Here is a 23,485-nt window from a genome sequence, read left to right as displayed (position 1 = left end):
AGAAACCTCAAAGTCCTAGTACCTCCTAACAGAACTCATTCTGTAAACCCAGAAAACAAACCAACAACAAAAAAACAAACCCAACAGTTAACCATTTCGGGATTTTTCTGAAATTTGTATTAGTCATTGAAGGTCTGATTCCTAATAGTCGGGAATAAAAATCGGTCTTGATAGCTAAAGTCACATAAGCCAAATTCTGCAGTGTAGCCACCATAGAGTAGATGTGCATAAAGTTGGTCAGGAAATTTGATAGGAGGACCAACGGGTTGGAAACATGGTGTGGTGGTGGAGATGCTGGGAGGGAGTGCAAGCATAAAAGAACATAGCTAAGGAAGTCTGCAGAGCTCTGAACCCTTGAAGGGAAGCCCCAGGTGCATGCACACTGGAATATGTGCATCTAGAGAAGAGCAAAGGTGTGGCTGGGTCCCTGGGAGTATTCATTAGCAGGAATATCTCAGAGGGAGTTGCAACTATATGACAAGTGGGCTTCTGCTTAGGGAAAATGTTTTGGAGACATGTTTTTAGCATGGGAAAAAAAAATGGTTCCCCATGTCACAGAATGCAAAAAATCTGTGCCCATTGACCTCCCGCAAATATTTTTGCTATAACAAGAACTGGAAAAGCAATGATAGCTTGTATTCTTGCAATATTAACCAGCAAGGTGATTTCATTTGCTATAAATGATAAAAAACAGATATTCCAAAACATGAGATGCTGTGGATGAAGAGATGCTATACTTTGACCTGACATGTGCCTGTTATACTAATTTATTCTCGGGTGGGTCTGCAGCCTTGACTCACATGATCAAGCCAATAGAAAGCAAAGGGCTACTCATATGAATAATGGCAGCAGCTGGCACCAAGTTTGGCAATTTTGCTTTACCTCTTTCTGCAACCCGGCCTTTAAAAATCAGCAGATAAATTTTATTTCTGTTATTTAGCTTAGAAAAGGAGGAAAAAAAAAATGAAGCCAAATAAAAATAAAAGGGCCATATATCTAGGGCCACTGCTTCCATTTAGTGGAATGGACAGCAATAATAATAAATAAGAATACAAAGACAGGACAAATCAACTATGCTACACATGTGGCAATACATCTTATTTTACTGTATTTGTTATCAAGATGACATGCAGTCTAGAACTTCATGGCAAACACACTGGCAAAAGCCATAAACCATGAGAATAACAAGGCTCGAAGGAACAAGGCTTACAAAGACAACCCCAAGGGTGACTTTCTTAGATACTAGTAAATAAATCCCTAAAGGCAAGGAACTGAAGTACAGCAGCCCTAGCAACCACACTAGCACCCGAATTGAGGTCTGGAAGAGCAAAGATGTGCAGTTCCACACTGTCCAGTTGTGGGACACAGTTGCAACAGAGTCAAAACTTGTAGGCCTGTAAAATTCCACCACAGGGGTTGAGTTCAGAGTCTGGGGACTTTCTCTTTGTACTTCCATGATTGTTATAACCAGGCAATTAGAAGAGGTGTGAGAAGGGCTGACCAGAGACGCCAACCTTTTGGGAGTCAGCAGCAGTTCTGTTGGGTTGTCTGGTAGGCACTTCTTTCCCTTTCCCCCACAAGCTAAATTCAGAAGGATGTTGTTGTCATCAGGAAGACTACTAACCTCATCGTCTGGCAGACATGTTTCGAACCTGCAAAATGGGCATACGATGACTCCTTGCGGGGAATCACCAAAGTCTATGATTTTGCAAAGGCATTTGGCACATACTCTGTGACAACACTCCAGCACTTTTGGTTTTCTCTGTCGCAGGTTATAGCGGTTGTAACAGATCTTGCACTCAAGCTCATCTGAGCTCTGGGTCTCCACAGACTCCTCTGGCAGTTGACTGGTCATTTCTTCTGGTATGTTTCAGACTTGTGGAAAGAGGAGGGAGTGGACGAAGAGGTCACTCAGGCTTATTTTAGAACTATTTCCTGGTTACCGTATCACTCATCTAAAACAGGAAAAGAGGAGATGATGTGGTCGAAAAGCATCAGTAACCATCATCCATTTTCAGCTTCTGCTAGGGATCGTGCACTGTGTGTCCTTTACTCTGAGCCAGGCACCCATCTGAAAAAGATGACTTGGAATTTCTGTGGAAGAAAAGAAAAAGCTTTAGCAGGTAAAAACTGCAAGTTTCACTTTTTACAAGCTTATCTTCCTTTACTAAAAATACCTCTGAGGTTCTTATTTTCTGTGGTGCATAGGGCCTATACTAAGTTTTATCAGCATGACTGCTGTATCATGCTGCACACATTTGTTTTAGGCTTGTGCCTTTGACTGGCTCAGCCCATGTAGTTCTCAGCAGAAGCTGCACTCTATTCACAGATCTGTGACCATTTGTTTAAATCCTGGTTTCCTAAGGAAATGAGACTTGATCTCCAGAGTGTTTTGTCTTTCTAAGTAACTTTTGAACCTGCTGTCCGGTTCCAAACAAATCAGCAGAGGGGCAGTAGTACTGCAGATAATTAAGTTTCTTAAAAGGTAGTGAACGCTGGCAGTTGGGTAGAGGAGAGGGAGGGGTATTTATAATAACTGCCATTTATCCTGGAGGGCAATGGTCAGCCAGCACACATCCAGACCCTGCTGCCAACAGGCAGAATGCTGCCTGCTGCTCAGCTAGAGAAGAGGGCAACACAGGAGGCAGCTGGTGATGCTCTGGGGAAATAGAGTTTTTGGGGGTGGAGTGGGTATTGTATTGTAAGGAGGTGTGTGGGTCCCTAGGTCAAACTGGGAAAAGATCAGGTTTCATTAATTTTGCTGCTTGTGGAACAGCTCATTTCTCTGATTTCTCATTTCACAGATACCGAAAACAAGGGTTCTTTAGCTTGCAGCAAAAGCCTCCTTTAATGTGTGGATGACAGGGTGAAGGGTAACTTGGCTCTCCAGGGCATTTTCCAGATGCACTGGCTTTCAGGTGTTTCATGGTGGTGACAGCTGTTTCACACCTCAGCTGGGGGAGGCCCGTGGCACGCCTGTGCTGCTGCACTCCCCTGCTGTGCAGCGCTTTTACCACCAGACCCATCAGCCTCCCTTAAAAACACGTTTTGTCATATTTTGTAACCATGAATTTTCACGACTTCAGGAAACAGTCTACATATTATAAATGAACATTAATCAGGACTAGGTTCCTAGGGGAGCAATAACTACTGGCATTTACAAACCAGCTCTATCTGCCAAAGGATATAAACTTTTCCCAAATTCAGGCATATGCTTGCTCACAAAGATGGGGGTGGCGCTGAATTTTGCAGGCTTTCAAACTCATCCCCCACTGCTAGAGTAGCAAGGAACTTGCTATGGTCAAATGATGGGGGTCAGCACATGTGTCCAGCTACCTCCTGTATGATCAATAAGTGGCAGGCACATGGAATATACATTAAAAAAATGGCCTGTTTCAATAAGCCTGTTTCTTGACTATTAGTTTTGGTAAATGTTTCCCTTTTCCTAGCATTCAGATCTTTGTCCCTTTTTTGAGAACAAGGCAAAAAGTGCTCTCTTTTAAGCAATGTGCTCCTTCTGTCAATATATTTCACCTGCCAGCCATCAGATACACTAAAGTCTCTTTCATGGGCCCCTTGTTCCTGCTGTGCTTCAACTATGTTCCATTCTCTCTCAACTTTCTGCACAACGTAGCTTCTCTTAGTATCATAATTTTTAAAGCTCACCTCCTGGATTTTAAAACAAAAATGTTACACTTCAAACAATGCAATAATGAAGAAAAGATGACAACGTAATGAAGAAAAAAAATGTATTTCTGTACAGATTTATAACAGACAGCCCCCAACCCCATTCAATTTTCTTAACAATTTTCTGCCTCTTCCAACTTATTTCTTTAGTACTTTAAGTTTTCATCTCTGCTTTACTGTTGTTTTTATTATTTGTACTGTGTATTTGCGGTGTGTTCCATTAGGCAAAGCAAACTCGAGAAGGTTGATCCATAATTTTCAGAGTGTGCAAGCTAAACATTTTATAAGAGACAAAAAGTACCTTTTACAGATTTTATAACCTATCTTTTATCCTTCGTTGCTCAGTGTGCTTCCTTATTAGTTTCTACGACTCTTGTTATCATCTTCTAGATGACTTTTAGACCTGTATAAATGTCATGAGATGCTAACTTTCCGAAGGATGAAGAAAACACAAAATGACCCTAAAAAATGAAATACCAGCCTATAGGAAGGCAAAGCACCCCTGAAAAGTTAAGAAGCCAAACAAAACAAGTGATGGTTTTGAACTTTTACATCTTGAGTATCACTCATCTTCTGTACCTGAGGTGACTGGGATTACTAACACGTTCATGCTTCACAGCTAAGTCTAACAAATGTTGTCCTATGACATAAAACTAGATTTTTGATTAACCAAAAATCTTCCAGAAAAATGTGTCTGCTTCTCATGGAAAATTGTGTCATTTCTCTGAAAACTCCCAACTAGAAAATTTTTGTATTTTAGTGTTTATCTTTCTAATGAATATTTCCAGGTTTTCACAAAAAACAGACCACTTCCCAACCAATTCTATTAAGACATGGATCACTTCTACTTGAGTCAGTGTTCAAACTGAAAGTATACACCTGACTCCATCCCCTTTAAGTGGCCAAATTTAGCCTCAATACAAGGCGTATCTGGGACCATTAGCTTCATTTCCAGAACACAATGACCCTCTTATTGTAGTTTGTCATGGACTATTCTACAAATTATTTTCAAACTTTTTTTTTCTTATTGTCCTGTACAAGAAAGATCTACGTTAATCGTCTTTCTCTCTTCACAGACTCTCTTCAAAACATATCCATCAGTAAGAAAACATCACTGACTGTTGGTTTTGGGGTTGTTTTGGTTTTTTTTTGGCTAAGTTTAGATGTTGAATTTCTCCTTATGTATTCTAGTGTGATGACTGCTTACCACTATTCTTCATTTGTACATCTTTTCCTCTGAAAATTAAATTTTAATCACTAATTCCTATTAATGATATTCACACATTTTTTACCTTCTCAGCTCTGTGATGGTTTTAGATGCTTCCTCTGTCTTTTTTTTTTTTTTCCTGATTTCCTATGGAATTTTTTTATCTTTCTCAATACCTACTTTTCTGCTTTTTCTCTGCTGAGAACTGACACCTTTTTGAGCTTAATTAATGCTGCTCTGCTATATACACCACATATAGTAAAAAGTCCTCTGATCAGAGATCTATAAAAAAATAGAAGAAAATGGAGGATTTTGAAGAAATTTGACTTCAAATTACCACTATTTCTTGAGAAAATTAGACACTTCTTAAGAAATATGACCAGCTATTCCTTCAAAAAACTTCTACTCCATGTCAAAGATTTTCTAGCTTGTCTGGAGCTTATCTCCCAGGTGGGTGTTTACTGGAAGCAAGCTGAATAAGGAATTAAAATAGAGAATAGATTAACTGCTACCCCTCTGAATCCTGGTCCCCCACCAAAAAGGTGGCAGTTCACGTACTTCTTAAAAGCAGGAGAAGCTACAATACTACGCAGAAAAAAGGGGATTGTGTCTTTGTGCCCGCATTTCGTCCTCTTCTTTAAGCCACTTTTTCATGATGTCATGAGAAGGTATGTCCTTGTTATATGCTCCAATACTCCAATAATGTTTGGACTTCTAAAAATATTGGGATGCAATCTGCACATTCTTTCTGACCTTGACATTCAAAGGGCATCAAGTAAAAATTTCTGAGTGCAAATCCTATGATGGGCCTAACCTCTTTCACTTCAAGTACAAAATTGTTCTTGACTTGAGATCAAAGTGAGGTCCCATGTCTATTTTTAAAGCACTGAATATATTTTTATTAATTCTACTATTTTTCATGACTTCAATCTACTCCTTTACATCCAGTTTTCCACTATCCACCTCTTTTTAGATAGAGGTCTCTCATTTGTTTGATACCAACAGAAACAAGTCGCAACTAGGGAAATTTCAATTAGGTATTAGGGGAAAAAAAAAAAAATCACAAGGCGTTCAACACTGCAACAAGTGCCGAGAGGTGGAATTGAAATCTCCAGCTTCACAGATTCTGAAAACTTGACTGGATACAACCCTAGTCAGGCCACTCTACCTTGGAATTTGGTCCTGCTTTGAGCAAAGGGGACTGGACTCTTGTTGAAGGTTCCTTCCAACCTGCATTAGTCTATGAATCTGTGCTTCAGTATCCTGAACTGACTTTATATGGTCGGTTTGATAAGTTTTGTCCATAACTGAATAAGAAAACAGCCTTACAGTGCTTATGTAGCTAAACATCTCTCCTGGATACTCATTATTTCACTTAATATATAAATTCCTTTTTACAAGAAAGCCTGGACACCTTCTGCTATTCTGTCTTCCATAGAACTTATCTGATGGGATCAACGCAATCCAATCGCAGAACTTTTCATTTCTGTGGCTATTATGCAGTGCATAGCAGCTTTCCAAACAAAATATAAACTACTAGACAGGTAACATGATAACAGCATCCATTGCAGTTTAGCCAAGAGCAAGCACATCTGTTAGACTTTGACAAGCACTTGTCTTTTTTTGTAAGAGTTCTGTCTAAGCACTGCAGGAGTGAACCCATCATTCTTGTTCCCCTTCCTGCTGCTGCTGGAGCTCTAACTCCCTCTCTTTCCCTTCCCGGTGCCACCTGTCCTGTACCTTCCAGCCTCTTCCACCTGACCCTTTTACTAGAAAAGGGGAGAAGCTGAAGACAGAGAGGCATATTTTGGATGGCAGAAGATCGCCAGCAGTCCCCACAGTGCTCCAGCTGAATGGTGAAGGGTACTCCCAGAAACAGGGGGAACACCCTCCCTTGAGAGCAAGAGGATGCCACCCACAGAACCAGACTGAACAAACAACAGCAAGTTCTTGTGTGTGACCACGGGCATGGCCAGACAGAGCACAGTGGACTACAGCAGTCCGAACAGGCCACTGTCCATTGATCAGTTTCCTACCAGTCATGGTAGAGAGAAAGGTCAGCGGGTTGTGCAACGTGGGATGGCCCTCTCTACGCCCATCTGTCAAACACTGCGCAAACAGAGTGTTCTTATGAGAGGCCAGAGGCAATTAGTTGTAGATGAAACTCTCTCAGTATTGGAGCTCAGTCATGCTGACAGGGCAAAGTGAGTGGGAAATTCGTGCTTCTCCCTAATAAAAGATAAACCTTGCCCAGTTTATCAAACCAACCTTTTATTATTCATCTCTCACACTTTTTATCTGTGAAGAAAATTTTTTGTTATTTCACATAACCAAAAACAAACACATGAGGTCAGTAATTAGCTTGTGTAAGAGATCATCCATGGAGCTACCCAACATACAATATTTTCAAAGTTTTTTTTTCTAAATGCAAGCCAAGTGTATTTAGGGACTAAGAGAAGGGATAAAATATTAGAAATAAATAACCACAAAGAAACTTACTTTCCAAGAAAAAGAACTCCTCACAAACGTTCACTTGCAGGAAACACAAGAAATGCCTATTCTCCACACAGGCAAAAACTGGTGGAAAAAAGGGAAATAAAATTAGTGAGGCAGGAATACAACTGGGAGACTTCTCTGAAAGACAGGAAACAGTCCAACTTCTCTGGTTTGGATGAAAATACCCATATGTTACAATTTCTGTTTAGAAAAATATATTGGGTAAACCCCATTTACTAAAATTATTTCTGTAAAATAATCCAGAGTTATCTTTACATATCTGTTAAGCCTCTTTCAATATTATGCACTAAACACTCCAAAGTGCTACCTCCACTAGCAACCACATATTCTCAAATGTTAGCAATTCACTCAAAAAAAAACCCAACCAAACAAACCAAAACCAAACCAACAGCAAAGCAGCTAAAGACATAAGCTGTGCTTTGAAAGAAGAGTTTTTAAAACATATCGAAATACTTTCCTTCACAAATGTCATAGAAGCTCTTTGATCACTTCTACTTTTCCAAACAAACTGCAGTGTCTTCTCCAGCACAGACCAGAAAGCGACCATCTCCTGTGAACCCCTGTCTCCCATTCCAGCAGCTTTGCTGCCTTCTGACTCAGCAGGAAATGACCATCGCTCTGGATTTTTCCAGCTTGTGCTAAGCACAATGTAAAAACAAGAAAAAAAAATACCCAAACTGCTTTACTAATCTGACATTTGAATAGACTACATTCAAAGTGCCAGCAGCTATCACATGTTCAATCTGTTTCATGCCACATTTCTGCACATCTTGGATGGGTTTTAACAATGGGCATTTCCCTGTCAACCCTAATCAATGCGAGATTTTGCACAAGAGTTACAGAATGTGGTGTACTGATCCGTGCTCGGCTTATGGTCAGTTGTATAAACCGCTGTGAAAAGTGCCTCAACTCTTTTCACAAAAACATAGTTTCCAATGGGGTAGATAGTGAGGTTATTTCTCAAATAAATATGTGTGAAAGAGAAACCCTGCAACTTATACAGCAAAAATTAGTGTATTATTGACTGCTTCACAAGAGACTAATATCAAATACAAGTATTTTTATCAGAAGTTTTTGTTACAATATTTAGAGCCATTGCCTGATCTCTTTCAATCCTCTACAACAGTACAACAAAAATACAGAAAATCGTAGATTTTAATATTTGAAGCAGAGTTCATGGGTCTCTGACCATTGAGTATGAAAAGTCTTGTAATATTAATGTGCCATCCCACCCAGTAAATAAGCAGGAATAAATTCATTTAACACAAGGTTCTCTTTATTCACTATTGTGACACTGGCTTTTAGGGTGCTTTCTACATGCTTTGCACGTGTGTATTCAATATCACCAGACTTCATTTCCTCTTAACAGTATCATTTGCAATACTTTTTTGTTATTCCAATAACTTAGATTATGTGTCCAGTAGCAGTGGAAAATGGCTTGAATAAACAGTGAATGCCTTATAGAAACCTCACTATCCTCAACAACTTTCTTTCTAGCTAGAGGCTACTACAGCATCGATATGAATCTTAAAATCGATTACGATGTCGAAAAAGAAGTTTTATTATTTAGGCTTGTAGACACAAGCAAAATCTCTTCCAATATTTCTTAAGAAGGATTTTTCCCTCATATATAATTCATGAGCTATTTATATAGGAATATGCTGAATGACTACTTAATGTGATTTACAGCTGTGGGTTGCTTTGTAGCTGTTTTTAAGAGTAAAACTAATAAAGGACAAAGGACCTGATCTCTTAATAGCTGTCTGGATTTAAAGAGGCTATTAATTACTCTAAATTGATAAATAAAATGAGATGGCTTGAAATTTGTTTCTAAAATGGTAGCATTTAATTTTAGAAATACACTACTTAAACACAATTTATTCCTGTTAAAATGATTTTCAGTTGTTTCACAACCTGCTTACTGGGGCTGTTGTAGTGTTTTTTCTTCTACTGTTTTCTCACTGCCAATGGGTTTTCCTTTGTGACGCTAAACCCAAGAAATTATCTACTCCAACATGAACATATTTCACAACAGAACTCATAACCTTACCATTATTTTGGGGAAAGGTTAGACATTATCCTCTTTGGTAGCAGGGGTGGGTTTTGGCAGCTTTCTCAAATAAGGTGGAGTTCTGTTTCTCAGCTTTAGTGCTTGTGACCTTTAGAAGCTTTTCTGGTAACTAAACAGACTGTAGGACATTGATTCTAGAATACGACTTGAAAAGATACAAAGTGATAAATAAATAAGAAGCTTCGCAGTATTTCTTAATATAGGCATAAATGTTTAACTATATGACCTACAGATATGTCTAGCATTTATCTTTAAACTAGGTATTTTTGAAAGCCAATATGATTTTGTATTAGGTTTTAGAATACATGAAGATAACATCATAGAAGTTTACCTCATTGTTTTGCTTGCTACTGTATGTTTGAATGCAAGTAATAAGTTGAGAAATATAGCAAATAATAAGCAAGTAACTTTTAAGTGACATATACAAAATGTAAGATCCTCAAACTATGATAGAATTCTTTTTCTTTGGACATATTTTTCTGTGTTCTCTAATTTGGGAGGGACCAGGCTGGACAGAATTACAGAAAATTAAACTTGATGACATCATTCAGTAAGAAATTCCTCTTCACACAGGGGAATAATTTCAAAGTATTTTAATAAGTTCCAATTAACCTTCAAATTAAAATTTAAATAGAAAGTAAGTGCTGCATTAGTTTTGTCCTAATGGAGCTGAAAATAATCCCAGAATAGACTACAAATGAAACTGTACTTCTTTCTTTTTCTGTTGTCATTAAAAGTAATTCCTCTAATACTTAAGTGTGTTTGACTGGGTTCATTCTGTTTCAGATATTTTCGAGGCTATGACTGTCTATATAGATTTTACTATATTGTCTATTTTATGTCACTAGGTAAGTACAAACAGAAGATAAAAAGGGTGGAGGATTATACAGGGCAGTACTGATACTGAAGTTTACATATCATTTGCATATATTTGGTTACAAGGTTTTCTGCCTTAACTGCTGCTCAGAATTTGCACGTTATCCCATGCAGAAAGGAAATCAGTAAAGAACAGTGGTAGTTACTTCAGTCACACAGAATGTTCAAAAACTATATGTAAAACTAATCCAAATCTAATACAGATTTCCACTTAAAAACAATTTTCCAGACCTGGTCTTCCACCAGCATATGCTTTTTGAAAAACTGGCAAACAAAATCTAGTCTGTCTGATGTTGCAAGTACTCCTAACAGCTGGAAAAGGAAAGGAAAGAGAGGAGTCTGAGGAAACAAACTTTAACCTGGAGATGCTAAACTGTAATTTTAGTATTTAACTTAGTTCACCTAAAAGCACACATCTAAAAATAGCTAGTGCTAGGATCAAATTTATTTTTACTTTGGCAATATGGCAGTAGTTGTCATATATTCCCTAATCATTTGACATAATTATATACGACTAGAATTATGAAGATGTTATGAAAAATGTCATATTAATAGAGCTTGTTGACATGTGGTAAAGCTACATTGTACGTCTTCAATGGCATTCATGGGAACTGAATGATCCTAACAGACAGGTGTCAATGAAGAGACATGTACTTTGTAACATGTGTTACCCTCTTACAAAATATTTACATGAAAAAGTCAGTTTGGCCTGATTTATACACAATGGAAATAATTTTAGAAGTGTACCAAATTTCTTTTTAACTGCATATTTTTTAAGCACTTGTTATTACTACCCTGCACCAAATAGCCTTATTTTCCGCTAACTTTCACAAGTATTTTTCTTTGGCAATGAAAGTTCCCTCAAATGATGAGAAAGAAAAACTTTTTGTTAGGTTTTTATACTAACTATAAGCAAATTACAATCTATGACTGCTATGGTCTTAAGAAAATACAGAAGAAAATTATCTGTTAGAATGTGATTTTTTTTTTTTTTTTTTTTTTAAATTTGAGTGCTTCTACTGAAAATGAAGCAGCATCAAAGCAACTCTACTTCTGCCTAGCAGGACTTCACAGTTGTGTGGCTGCTGCCTGGAAAATAAACTACAAAACTACAGAGAACAGTTACTGCATGCCCACCCATCATTAGAGACACAGGCACACAAAATAAAATTGCACATATTTAAAAAACATAAGAAAGGAGATGAATTAATTTGTGTCAAATGATATGCACAGCTTTTATTCTCTGCCATTAAGGAATACAGGAATCCTCTTAAACCAAAGCAGCTTTAAGTATCAGTCTCGAGGTATCCTTGTAACCACTGTGAATAATCTGGGACTGTCATAGATCCATAAAGCTCTACACCGCTGCTCTCAGAATTGCTGGAGTGCTCTACTAGTGGGATTTGTTTAATTAATGCTTATTAAGGACTTAAACTTCAGGGAGACTGATATTAATTGCTCTGCTTTTAACATGTTATTTAGCCGTAAAATGTTGTATTTTTTTTTACCCATTGTGAACTGTCAGTGAAAGAGTTTTAGTGCTACTAGATGGAGTATTTCAAGTGAAGGACAGAATCCCCATGGGCTGAGACTATATATAACAATAATACAGAGACTACACTCTGTAAGGAACCACTTTGGTGTGATTGCTTTCCTAAGTATCATGGTTTAACCCGAGCTAGCAATATAACCCCGATAGCTGCTCACTTGCCCCATCCCCTCCCTGCCCCCTCAATAGGAGAGAGAATCAAAAGGGAAGGGAGAAACTTGGATTGAGATAAACACAGTTTAATAAAATAACAAAATACTAATATGCTACTAGTAAATATATATATAAAATAGAAATAAATGATACTCAAGGTAATTCGTCACAAACTCTGTCTGCACCAAGCAGACAGTCCCAGAAAGCAGCATGTGGTCCCAAACAGCCAGTCCCGAAGGAAGAAAAAAAGGGAAAAAGGCAGAAAGGCTCAAAGACCTCTGCAAAATGGCAAAAGGCCAAACTAAATGTCCTGAATCAAACTCCTCCAACTCATACAAAAAGAGCGAAGAAAGAACGCACGAGAGAGAAAATGCCCAAGAGAGAGCAAGAGCAAGAACGCCCCAGAGGGAGAGAGACCGGAAGATCCCAACTCCCCTTAAATACGAAGCATGACACTAATGGGATGGAATACTCTTACTGATCAGTCTGGATGTCAGTCAAGCTCTGCCCTGTCCATGCCCCCCTTCCTCAATGCCTCACACCTGTGGGCAGAGCTCACAACATCCCTTGCTCTCAGACCAGAGCAATTAAAAACATTAGTTCTGTCCTGGGATGTTATCTCTTGTTCTCAAACTAAGTCCAAATAATGACTGTGCTAGCTATGAAAAAGAAAGTTTTCTAACTGCATAAAGAAAATTAACTCATTTGCAGTCAAATCAGTACACCAAGATAAATTCCCTCCATTGTTAATTTCATGGTCTCCTTGAGAGTTAGTTTAGAGGGCCTGATCCTCACCAGACCTCAGTCTTCAGGTCAAATTTTCCCCAGCTAGCAAAAGAAAAATTGGCTCTGTTTACTATTTATACATCATCCCATCCTACATCACCTGTAAAGTAGACAGGAATCTGAGGAGAATGAGCTGAAATATGATATACTCTGGGAATATCTGAAGGCACAACGGCCACCATGGGTTACCCTGAGTCTAGTGCTACTTCTGGAAGCATGTTCAGGCCTGGGAGTGCCCTTGAGACTGGGTAAGAGAAGCAGAAACAAGCAGGCTATTTATCCACAGCATGTATCAAAATCCAGTTAAAAATACAGTATATGTCCGTCACATGTGTTTCTGTCAGAAATATAATGCCATAAAGGCATCTAAGCCAATCAAGTCTAAATCTGATCAATCTGAATCTGCAAAGCAGTTGGAAAATGTGTTTCAGCAAGAATTGCCTAATTCTACATTGGGGCAAGGACAACCTGGACTTTCCAAATTTTCCATCATCCAAAAGACTTACACTGGTCAAGTCTCACAAACTCAATGAAGGGTATGAAATTGTTTTTGCTTTGAGCAGAGCTACAGCATTTTGAAGTCATTTGTAACTATAACCATTGAAAAGTTAAACTAAATCAAAAATGTTTGAAGTGTGCTAGTTGAGCATATTTAAAATAAAAAATCCAGGAAAGGAAGGCATTGCTTCAGAAATTTTGGAAGTAATCAAGGTGTACCCAGAAATACAGCTTGTATATTAAACTAATTAGAAAGAAAGGGGAAGAAATATCCCCCACACAGTCAAACAAACAAAAACAATGAAAAAACAAAAACCAAAACAACAACAACATCCAGAAATCAAACAAGATCAAAAAACCCCCCAAGCACAACCACCATAAAATCAAATTCTAAAAAGTTTTTAAAAATATCTAGTCCATAGACAGTCATTACACTTGTCTGATTACCTGCTTTAGTGTAAATTAATAACTGAGACCAGATATTAGTATTTCCTTAACTGGTAATAATGAATGGGGATTTTAGTTTAAGTGTTTTGCAACATATAGGACAAGGCTAGAAAACTAGAAAATAGAACACTAATGAGTTCTGGATTTTGCTTAATGTAATTTAAATCCCAACATCAACACAGCAGCTTTTCAGTGAGTATTCCCAAGGATATCAGGTTTTCTATACAGTATCACAAATGAGCAGCTTGGCTGAGGCTTACGGAGTAAAGCAGAAAATGAAAAACATTTCTTGCTTTCTGCTAATGAAATATTTTTTTTAATAGAACGAACATAACCAAGAGCATCTTAAAATACCAGATGTTTCAAATGTCAGTTTCTTTAAAATAATTTTAATAATGAGGCTCTTCTGCTGTCCTTTTACTTAAGCCAGTGAATAGGAGGCTTTTGAATACTCTACTACACAAGTCTCTTTTCCTAAAAGGGATACTAGCAAGAGTGACCTTTCTACTCAACAGTAAGGGATAACACATATTTCACTGTTTTCATTTCCAATGTGCTGAGTGCATACAGTGTGCAAAGAAGTGAAGATTTAGGAAAACAAAACAAAACAACAACTATAGAAATGTAGCATCTATTTAGAAGCTAATAAACATTAGTTTTTATTTATGCTATTACTCTTCCACGGAAAGCTCCATGCTTGAAGCACCAGTATGGCATTCTGCTGCTTTTTAGCCTACTCAATCATGGTTTATAAAGTTACAAGTATTGCACTAATAATCAGTGCAAAAGGCAGCATAGCACCCACCATGAATCTATGACTTTTCCACTTCTCTGCAAACAAAGACCACATAATTCACAGCAAGTTAAAACATAACTTTATTCCTGGAGCTTGCCTTCTTGACAGTAGGAGTTCTCACTGAAATGGAACAAAATCCAATTCTAGTGTCTTCTCCAGAGTCAAACGGTTACAATATTCCTTGAGGACTTCTGAGCTAACGTTTGTCTTTCTCTGCTTCTGGAGGGCTGTCTCATAAAGTGCACCCTGAAGGGTATTTCCCATTAATTGTGGTGGATGTATTTTGCACCACCAAGTGCAAAATTCTCTTCAAGCTGCAGCATGGCGTTGACATAACTGAGCCAGATCTGGTACCGGGAACAACTTAGCTGTAATAGCATGTAGTTCTGCATGAGCACCGTTAACCTGGTTCTTAGGAGATTCAGCAAAACTTATGCACCATTTCCCACGCCACCACTAATCCACAGAGGTTTGTCTACAACTTGTGCCAATACATCTTGCCTATCTGTAACAAGTCACTGTACGGTGTTAAGCTACAGAAGGCTGCATTTTGAAATGTGATAGGAGATATCCTAGAAGACAGTAAAAGTTTTACCTTTCATTCTCAGAGTTTCTGAACTGAGATATGTGTCAGTTTGAACTGGGTGTCTCAGAGGATCAGTAACCAGAGAAAATGGAGACTCTCACCTCCACTTACGCAAAACTTCATGCAGATGTTGCTATCCACATCATGTCTGGCTGTGTTCCTCCATACAGATGCCTTCTAAAATTCTGTCATGCCCATTAATATCTTGTGTGTTTGAAGCAACAATTGCAGTAGAAGACTTGAGAAACTTTTACTTCCATGATTTCCCTACACCCCGAGAGGCTCCTGTGTTTCTGAAGGGCCTTCACAGAACACTGCTGTATGGACGGATCATAAGACAAAAGTGGACTGAGTGAAAAGCAGCTGCTCAGTGAATTTTAAGTGGATTCACCAGACCAAATGAGGGCTGCAAAAAGCAAATTACACATCACACAGCAACAACCACAACTTTACATACAAGATCAAGTCCAATGACCAAACTGTAAGTGTGGAACTCAAACAGAAGTTTCCAGATCACAGATTAGTTGAAAATGCTAACAATTATGGTTTTAAACAAACAAAACATTCTAAATATACATCTAAGATTGATTCCTGAGGACAAATCTGCTTTCTAATGTAGTGCATGTATTCAGATAAATGAAAGCTACCTACATAGCCCCACTGGATTGAATGAGAGATCTAGGAAATAAGTGACAGAACATGCCTACCACTTGGTGAAATTCTTTTGACCTAATGATTCAGACCACAATTTCTGACTTACTTCAGTGATTCCTAATGGCAGTTTTGCCTTGTTTTGCCTTTCTACTGCAATGGTGTTAGAATATCACACTGTCTGTACCCAAACCTCTAGCTTTCAAGAATCCCACTTAACTGTATAAAATAAAAAGCTCTGTATGGTATTTTCAGTGATGCAATTTATAGTACAGTACAGCAAGAAAAGTATTCTTATGACTTTGAGTACAAGGCCAGAGTAGTTATAAGCCTTTTGATTAGCAACATGGCAATAGGGCATATTGATAATTCATTAGACAAAGATACTGTAAACTAGATCCTCTTGTGTAAATCAATAGTGATTCAGCAAAATGAGACGTGACATTTGCAAATATAAAGTGAACAAATCACACCACTTGTGTCTTAAAAAACTCCTTTGTTGGGAACAAAAAGTCGTCTTCCTGTTGCTTTCCTTATGGCAACCTGTAGTTCTAAAGACGTGTCAAGAAAATCTTAACTTGAGGAATTCATTCACCCAGTATTCTGGGATTAACTTGGAAAATGACAGCAGAAATTAAATCTTGGATGCAAATATTTTCTTAGGACAAACTAAGGCTTTTATCAGGCAAAATTCCTGTTTATTAGGGTAACAGGGAGAGAGCTGATAGAATGATGCACTAGCACAAACTTTTCTTAGTTTGCTTCATAGAATAAAAACTTTTTTTTTTGATGCTTCTAAAATTTGTCATTGCCTCATTTATTCAGTTCCTAAGTCTGTAATCCCTGCTAAAGCAAAAGTCAGATTGAATTGCCTGGGAGACTAACACAAATAACTGTTAATTTGGTAATGCTCTGTTATTGAAAAAAAAAATATATTTTAATTACCACATTATTAAATCTTGGAAACAACTGTGCTTCATAATATCTAAATCCAAGCAGGGCACACCATCAGAAAGCTCTGTAATAGCATCTAGTAATTAATAAAAACTGCAGGATACTGCTTCCTACCCAAAAAGATAAACTTCTTTTAATACCCTGGGTTGTGCAGAAAGGAGCAGACAAGATCTCAAGGACAGTGTTTATGAATACACAAATCGTGGCAGCCCCACTGGCAGGATATCAAGTCTGAAGGACTTACGGATCAAACATTGTGTGAATGTAGTATTTGATACACTCACACAGACTTGGTATCATGTCCAAATGAGACATTACCGCCTCAGATGTGTCTCATATGCTGTTAATATACCAGGTGGAACCACTGGCTTATTACACCAGTGGTTCTGGAAGAACTTTGGATCCCACTCACCACCAATAGCAATCCTCAACCATTTCACTTGGTAAGATTTTAACTTGGCTACTCAGAAAAGGAAACTAAGGACTATGAATTCCAATTATCTTTAAAGACTGTAAGACATCTTGCAGTGACACCATCACTAAGCACTAGATCTAAATGAAACTAAAAAAGACCTTCAAAGTAAATGCCCATTCTCTTTTCTAAACACTCCGCTGTAAACCTTACTCTTGCTTATACCTGTGCAAAGCCATTGAGTTACTGATGTTGCATGAATGTAACTGAGCACACAATACAATTTACAAGGCTGCTATGTCAGAGTCTTGAGATCCTGACAGAAGAGAGCTTTGAATCAGAGAAAAGAAAGGGCAGTGGTGTGATGAATCTGAAAGAGTTTTATGTATAGAGTGGACAAAGGGAGGTAAGTGCAAGCGAAGAAAATTTAGGAAAAATGGTTTCTAATGGCATGTTAGGGAACACAGCAGAAAATTTGTACAGGGGAAGAAGGTTTGAATGCAATAAAAACAATTTTGAGACGACAAACAAGGTCAATTTATGGGGAGTTTCAAAGATGCAGAATTATATGGTTTAAGAAAACAGCCAAAAAAGCTACAAGGGGTTTAGATAAGGTGAAGGGAAGCAATGGAAACATCAAGTCAGCTAGGAGAGAGTAGGTTACAGGCTAGATGTTACACGTTACAAGAATCAAAGTAAGAGAGAATTAAGGCGTAGGCAGCAGTGGAAGGTCAGGAAATGCTGGTTACTGCTATAAGATTTATTAAATTATCCCTGAGTGTGTTTAGCAGATGACATTTCACCCCTTACCTATATGGAGTTGCCATATGTGTCATGTCTTGTGGTCTATTCATCCCTGAAGGTGGCAATCTCCTCTCTACCTCTAACGTGAGGCTGTCCATTAAGGGCATGCCCTCAGTTTTAGTAAAGGAACCTAACACAAATTCTGTATGCCTGTCTTCATCCATGGGCTTCTATTCATTACACATTCACAGTGCTGCAAATGAACATTAAAAGAAACACAAACAAGACTGATTACTTTTGTTTGAATCACACATGAACTGCATTATCAAATGAAGGTAAACTTGATATGTATATATTTTTACATGAATGGTCACATTTTCAGATAATTTTCTTTGTAATATACTACTTTTTCGATGGCTGTGATTTTCAAATGCAGATCTAACATACAGTGCATTTTCCGGGAAGAGTTACAGAGGAGGAAGTGTGTTGCCTCACACACTACTCTTCCATGCTTCTAAATACATTACTCTATATTGGGGAAAATCCAGAGGTACATGATAAATCAGGATAAAAGCTGAAATTGCAATTTTCATATTGAAAATGAGCACTACTGTCTCCTCACAAAAGGAAGCACATCAGGTTGCTAGTGGCAGTTGCTCAACTGGAACAAAACCCTGCATTTCTGAAAATGCAGAGGAAAAGTATTTATCCGAACATTACATTGCTAATGTTTTTTTTCTATAAGTAGTATATGTGTAAAAAAATAATATTTAGCTAGATAATTTTACCTGACATTTCAGGAAGAATAATCAGGCATAGCTCTGCTCTACAATCAGTACTCTAAAGCCATATAGACGGAGAAAGAGTAACACATACAAACACAGACACTATCCGCCTCTAAGCCCACTTCAGCCAGAGCATACAACACGTCTCTACTTTAAATGCTGATTCAAAACTGCAGATTTAACAGAATTATCAGGGAGTTGCTCAATAAAAGAGAAGCTCAGTTTAAACAATTTAAAGCTGGGACACAATGCCATTATCACAATGCCTTGTATTAATTATTATGTTTGCTCTTTCCGGCCTGTCACAATGATGAACAATAATGGTTGCACAATGCAAGATATTCACCATTTAGCTAATTCACTCAGTCTAGGCAGAGGATCAAATATGTCTCTGTACTCTTCTGTTTCTTAACAACGTCCCTTTTTGGTTCAAAATGTAACTAAGAGAAACGCCAGAACTCAGATGACCTGTGCATATCTTGCCTGTCATATCCCAGAGCCTAAAATCCAGCCGTTGGAATGCAATGGCCACAACTTTTAACCTGAGTCTTTCCAGGGCAGATGGCACTGTGGAGAGGCAGAGAACATCACACCGCTCAGTTCCCTTCCTCTCAGACCTCAAGCAGAGCAAGGACCATCTCTGGTGCATCAGTGACAGTGCCATTCTTTGCTTATAGGAAAGAAAAATCGGGGAAAAAACCCAAAGGTTTCACAGACATCCGGAGCTGCAGATGGCAAGTGAGCTTTGTCATTGTCCTCACTGGAACCAGTGGGCTTAATGAAAGAGACCTCCCAATCTTTGCCCATTTCCTATCAAAACAATTCTCCGTGGTTTTCCCATTATAACTTTCTTCATCAGTGGATGTGTGATGCTCGCTGTTTGCTGCCTGGCACACTGCATTTCTTTCTGCAGATGGGTGAATAACCATTCATATCTCTGACTAGAGTCTTTCTTTTGCTAGAGATACGAAATTGGATTTGTGTGGGGCAGCTGCTCAGTATTTGTGTGCCAGTCTGAGTGGCCTACTGTGTCACGGTGGACAAATTACGTCATTTCTGGAGCAGGTTTCGCAGGAACTGTGCTGCTGCTTACTGCTATGAATGCTGATGAAATTGCTTTCCCAAGATTTGTTTCTTCTCTCATAACAATATGATCTTGGGACACATGAGTTCAGTTCGATTTTTTTTTCTACAAGTCTTTCAGACTTCGCCTATTATCTGAACGCTCCACACTCCTTCAGTGTATTGTCTAGAAAAATTGATCTAAACATTGCAATAAGTACTGTTGGTGAAAAATCAGGTGTTTTAACAGGCATACTGCCAGGATAGACATTCATTCTCATCCACATGCTAGTCCAGAAATCCCACTGCTAATTCATATTTCTTCCCCAAAGGGCCATATCTTCCATCTTTCCTACTGTAAAAAAGCAAACAAACAAACACCAAACCCAAACACAACAAAAAACCCACCAAAACCACACACACAAAACCAACAGAAACCCACACCAACCCCAGCAACCCATTCTGATTGATTTCTACTAAAAGCTGCTGCCAAATAGTATTAATCTTCTCCTCTGGAATTCTCTGATATACCCTACCTGCTGCACTTCCGCCTGTTTAGACCCTAAATTCTACACAGTAAAGGCTGTGTTGCATCTTGTCCATCAAAGATATTGCTAACGTTTTAACAAGAAATCATGAATGTAATCCATTAGCTATGTGCATTAGTATAACACACACATACACACTTGAAATTTAATTTTATGCATATATAAATATCAAAGTAAATGTCGTTTGAAGCTGCCCCTTGTCAATTCTCCAGGCGTTCCAAGACAAACGTAATCCTTCAAACATGATCAAGAGAGCTCTGGGACAGAAGTAATGGGGTGATATTAACCTTACTTTTCAATACAAATAGTCATGTGCTGATCACTGAATATTTTTTTGTTGTTTCCCAGGAGTTAGTATTTGTCATAGCATTATTTCATGCTTCTTTTTGCTCTTTATCAGTGCTTCGGTTAAAATTGCTAGTGTGTGAGCACCAAAATAAAACATCTAGGATCTTTGAAACACCTTTTAAAAAAAATTATCTGTGTTCCAATGAGGCTGCCTTTTCTGTACTCACACAGACATGATCATAAATGAAAACAAGGTGTGACAAAACTGAGTGTAAAGACGCAACGCTGCTATTGAAAGAGGTTCAGAGTGAAGCAGTGAAAAGGAGGCGGCAACAAATATGCAGCAGGATTGGATTACTGTTTGTTACAAATCACTATTTTACAGTCACCGGCTAGACACTTTTTTTTTTGGCCATCTGCATAGAATTGTGTCCAGAGCTGCTCTTTACTGATCATACTGTGTGAAATTGCTTCTCTTCCTTGTGCAACAGGCAAACAAAAGGTGACAGGGACGAACTTGTTTGTACAGTAACTTACAGCCCAGTGTGTAAGCAATTTCCACACATGTATGTGTGGAAATGATGTCAACTTACACCCTTGGCCTATCTGGCAAGTATAAATATGCATGTGTGTACATTTGCATAATTTAAAATATTATATCTCTCTTGAGAGGGTAGCATATATAAATGTCTGTGGACTAGAACCACAGAAAAGCTGTTACTGTCTCAAGAGACCTACAGAATTTCAAATACACACACACACACACTATATGAGCTATCTGTATACATGACAAACGGTGAGTCAAGCATCATATTAATGTTATTAAAACCGAAAACAAATTACAAGACTGGCACTACTGACATTTCTTTGTATGAATAATTTTACTTTACTGAAACAGAAAAACAGGAAGATGACTTAATTTTTAACAGGGAACGAAGTTCAGAACGCTGTTCAACTTATTCATAGCCATATCTGTGTAAAAATCTGCATTAAAAAGAACCCCAGAAAGTTTCTACATGTTATTGTGACATGCCTCCCTCCTCCCTGTCCCAAAGGCAATGATAATTCATATTTTAATAAGACTATGCCAACATGCATTAATGAAGCTTTATATTTGCTCTGATGAAGACACTGAAAATCCATACTTCAGCACAAATGTTTTGGCTATGTTACAATAATTTCATAAAAACAAGTTGTGTGATGCATGTGTTGCCAGATCCATAAGCACAGCACTCTACTCTACAGGCTATCTTGGGAGATATACAAGGGGAAAGCAGGGAGACATCATTGCACTTGATGTTTCTCCATTCCAGGGTTAAAAATGCTTTAGCTTGCTTGTCGGAAGGCATAGATGGGCAAAGCAGTGATATAACTGAGTTCAATTATGCTTAAGAGATAGTTGACATAAGTGGAAACTCAGTTCATTTGGGATTTTTGTGGGATCCATTGAAATGAAGTACTACTACTTCATTTTTACATCAGCTGCATACCATTATTTTCAACTCTGCCTCCCTTTCTAAGCCTTGTAAGAGCCATTTCTCTATTTTTCCACTCAAGAAGGCATCCTTCTTCAGATCCCTAATTGAGCACATGTATAAATTTGTACATGCTTAAGCTCCACTGAAACTAGGTGTATGCTTAAGTGTGATCCTATTGTATTAAGAGGATAGTTTATATTCTAGGATATGATTTGGCAAAATACAACATGTAAAATAGAGATGTGATGCTCAAGAAAGCATTTTGGTGAGCTTCCAGGGACTTACCTGCCAGCTGCCAAGCTGCTCTGCTCTGGGCTCGATTTATTCATCCATCCACCACCAAAGTGTCTGAATGACTTGGTAACAAAAACAGATGATTCATCATTGGTATGTTCTCTGTTCTCTCTTTGTCCTGTGGGAGACATGGTATTGTATTTTACAATTAAGATATTAATACTTCAGGATAAGAGAAACTTATGGTATAAAGAGGGAAAAATTTATCTTACTGGATAGATACTCATTCCTGATTTTTGGAAGACAGGGCCAGAGATGAAATTTTTCATTGTTAGCTGATCTTTAAATGAGCAGGTACCCATGGCTATCTTCTCAAGTGTAAAATGCCACCTCATAGCCAATGAAGAGTAACATAAGCTATAGAGTCAGAAGGTGTTCACCCTTTCAGTCTTTTTAGATAGATCTATTCTGTTTCCATTTTCTTACCAAGCATTATTCAACATGTCGACCTTGAACTTAACAGCACAAACATCAAGGACTTATCTCAGGGACCGATAGGGAGGATATGACAACTTCAGGTCTGCCACAGAGGGAACAGAAAGGAGAAATACACTAGAATATTTAAAAATGCAGAGACTTGGCTCAAGTAATGCAAACAAAATAAGGAATTAATGAAAGACAATATAATTTTTCTTTAAAGTACTTTCTAGTTGCATAGTTATTGTATCAGATTGCTATAGAGAAAGGTCTGACTATTCCCATAAGCTGGGTACCTAACTCACACTGTGAATGAAACAGGTAGACTGAAAATTCACAGATATTTCTCCACTAATAGCTGCCAGGGATCATAAAATAGGCATGTTTTAAAGTGCGTGGGGAGTGTGACGATTAGGCTAAGAAGTATTTTCACCAGTAGACTTGAAGGAAATATAAAATAACTTCTGATTAAATTTTATGGATTGCATAAAAGTTTAGCAGAACAGTAAGTAATTAAGAGGACAGGATTATTTGGAAAACCAGGCTCACTGAAAGAAAATGCACCTGAATACAACCAGATACAGAGCCTGGAATTATCAGACCAGTCCTTAAGAATGGGGAACTATCTAATGGAAAACAAATAATCCGAAAAAATGTAGAAGTCACAGAGGACAAATCA

The 23,485-nt window shown here is 38.1% G+C and overlaps 1 protein-coding gene across 2 annotated transcripts; it reads right to left on the bottom strand.

Annotated features, from left to right (window-relative positions):
- Nucleotides 1-1,117: 1,117 nt before the first annotated feature.
- On the bottom strand, nucleotides 1,118-22,429 carry RNF182 (ring finger protein 182; the record flags this gene model as incomplete). Of its 2 annotated transcripts, none has more annotated exons than XM_082045602.1 (2): nucleotides 22,381-22,429; nucleotides 1,118-2,094 (listed from the first exon to the last, which is right to left on the bottom strand). In XM_082045602.1, exon 2 carries the CDS (start codon nucleotides 1,853-1,855, stop codon nucleotides 1,118-1,120), a length of 738 nt encoding a protein of 245 aa, XP_081901728.1. In that variant the 5' UTR covers nucleotides 1,856-2,094; nucleotides 22,381-22,429. The 2 variants fall into 2 exon arrangements, with proteins under 2 accessions (XP_081901728.1, XP_081901729.1); XM_082045603.1 differs by lacking the exon at nucleotides 22,381-22,429 and adding an exon at nucleotides 7,394-7,450.
- Nucleotides 22,430-23,485: the final 1,056 nt, after the last annotated feature.

The sequence above is a fragment of the Streptopelia decaocto genome (genome assembly GCF_964273445.1).
Source record: "Streptopelia decaocto genome assembly, chromosome: 2".
NCBI classification, from domain to species: domain Eukaryota; kingdom Metazoa; phylum Chordata; class Aves; order Columbiformes; family Columbidae; genus Streptopelia; species Streptopelia decaocto.
Note: the sequence above shows the minus strand (reverse complement) of the source record. Positions and strands in the feature narration are given on the sequence as shown.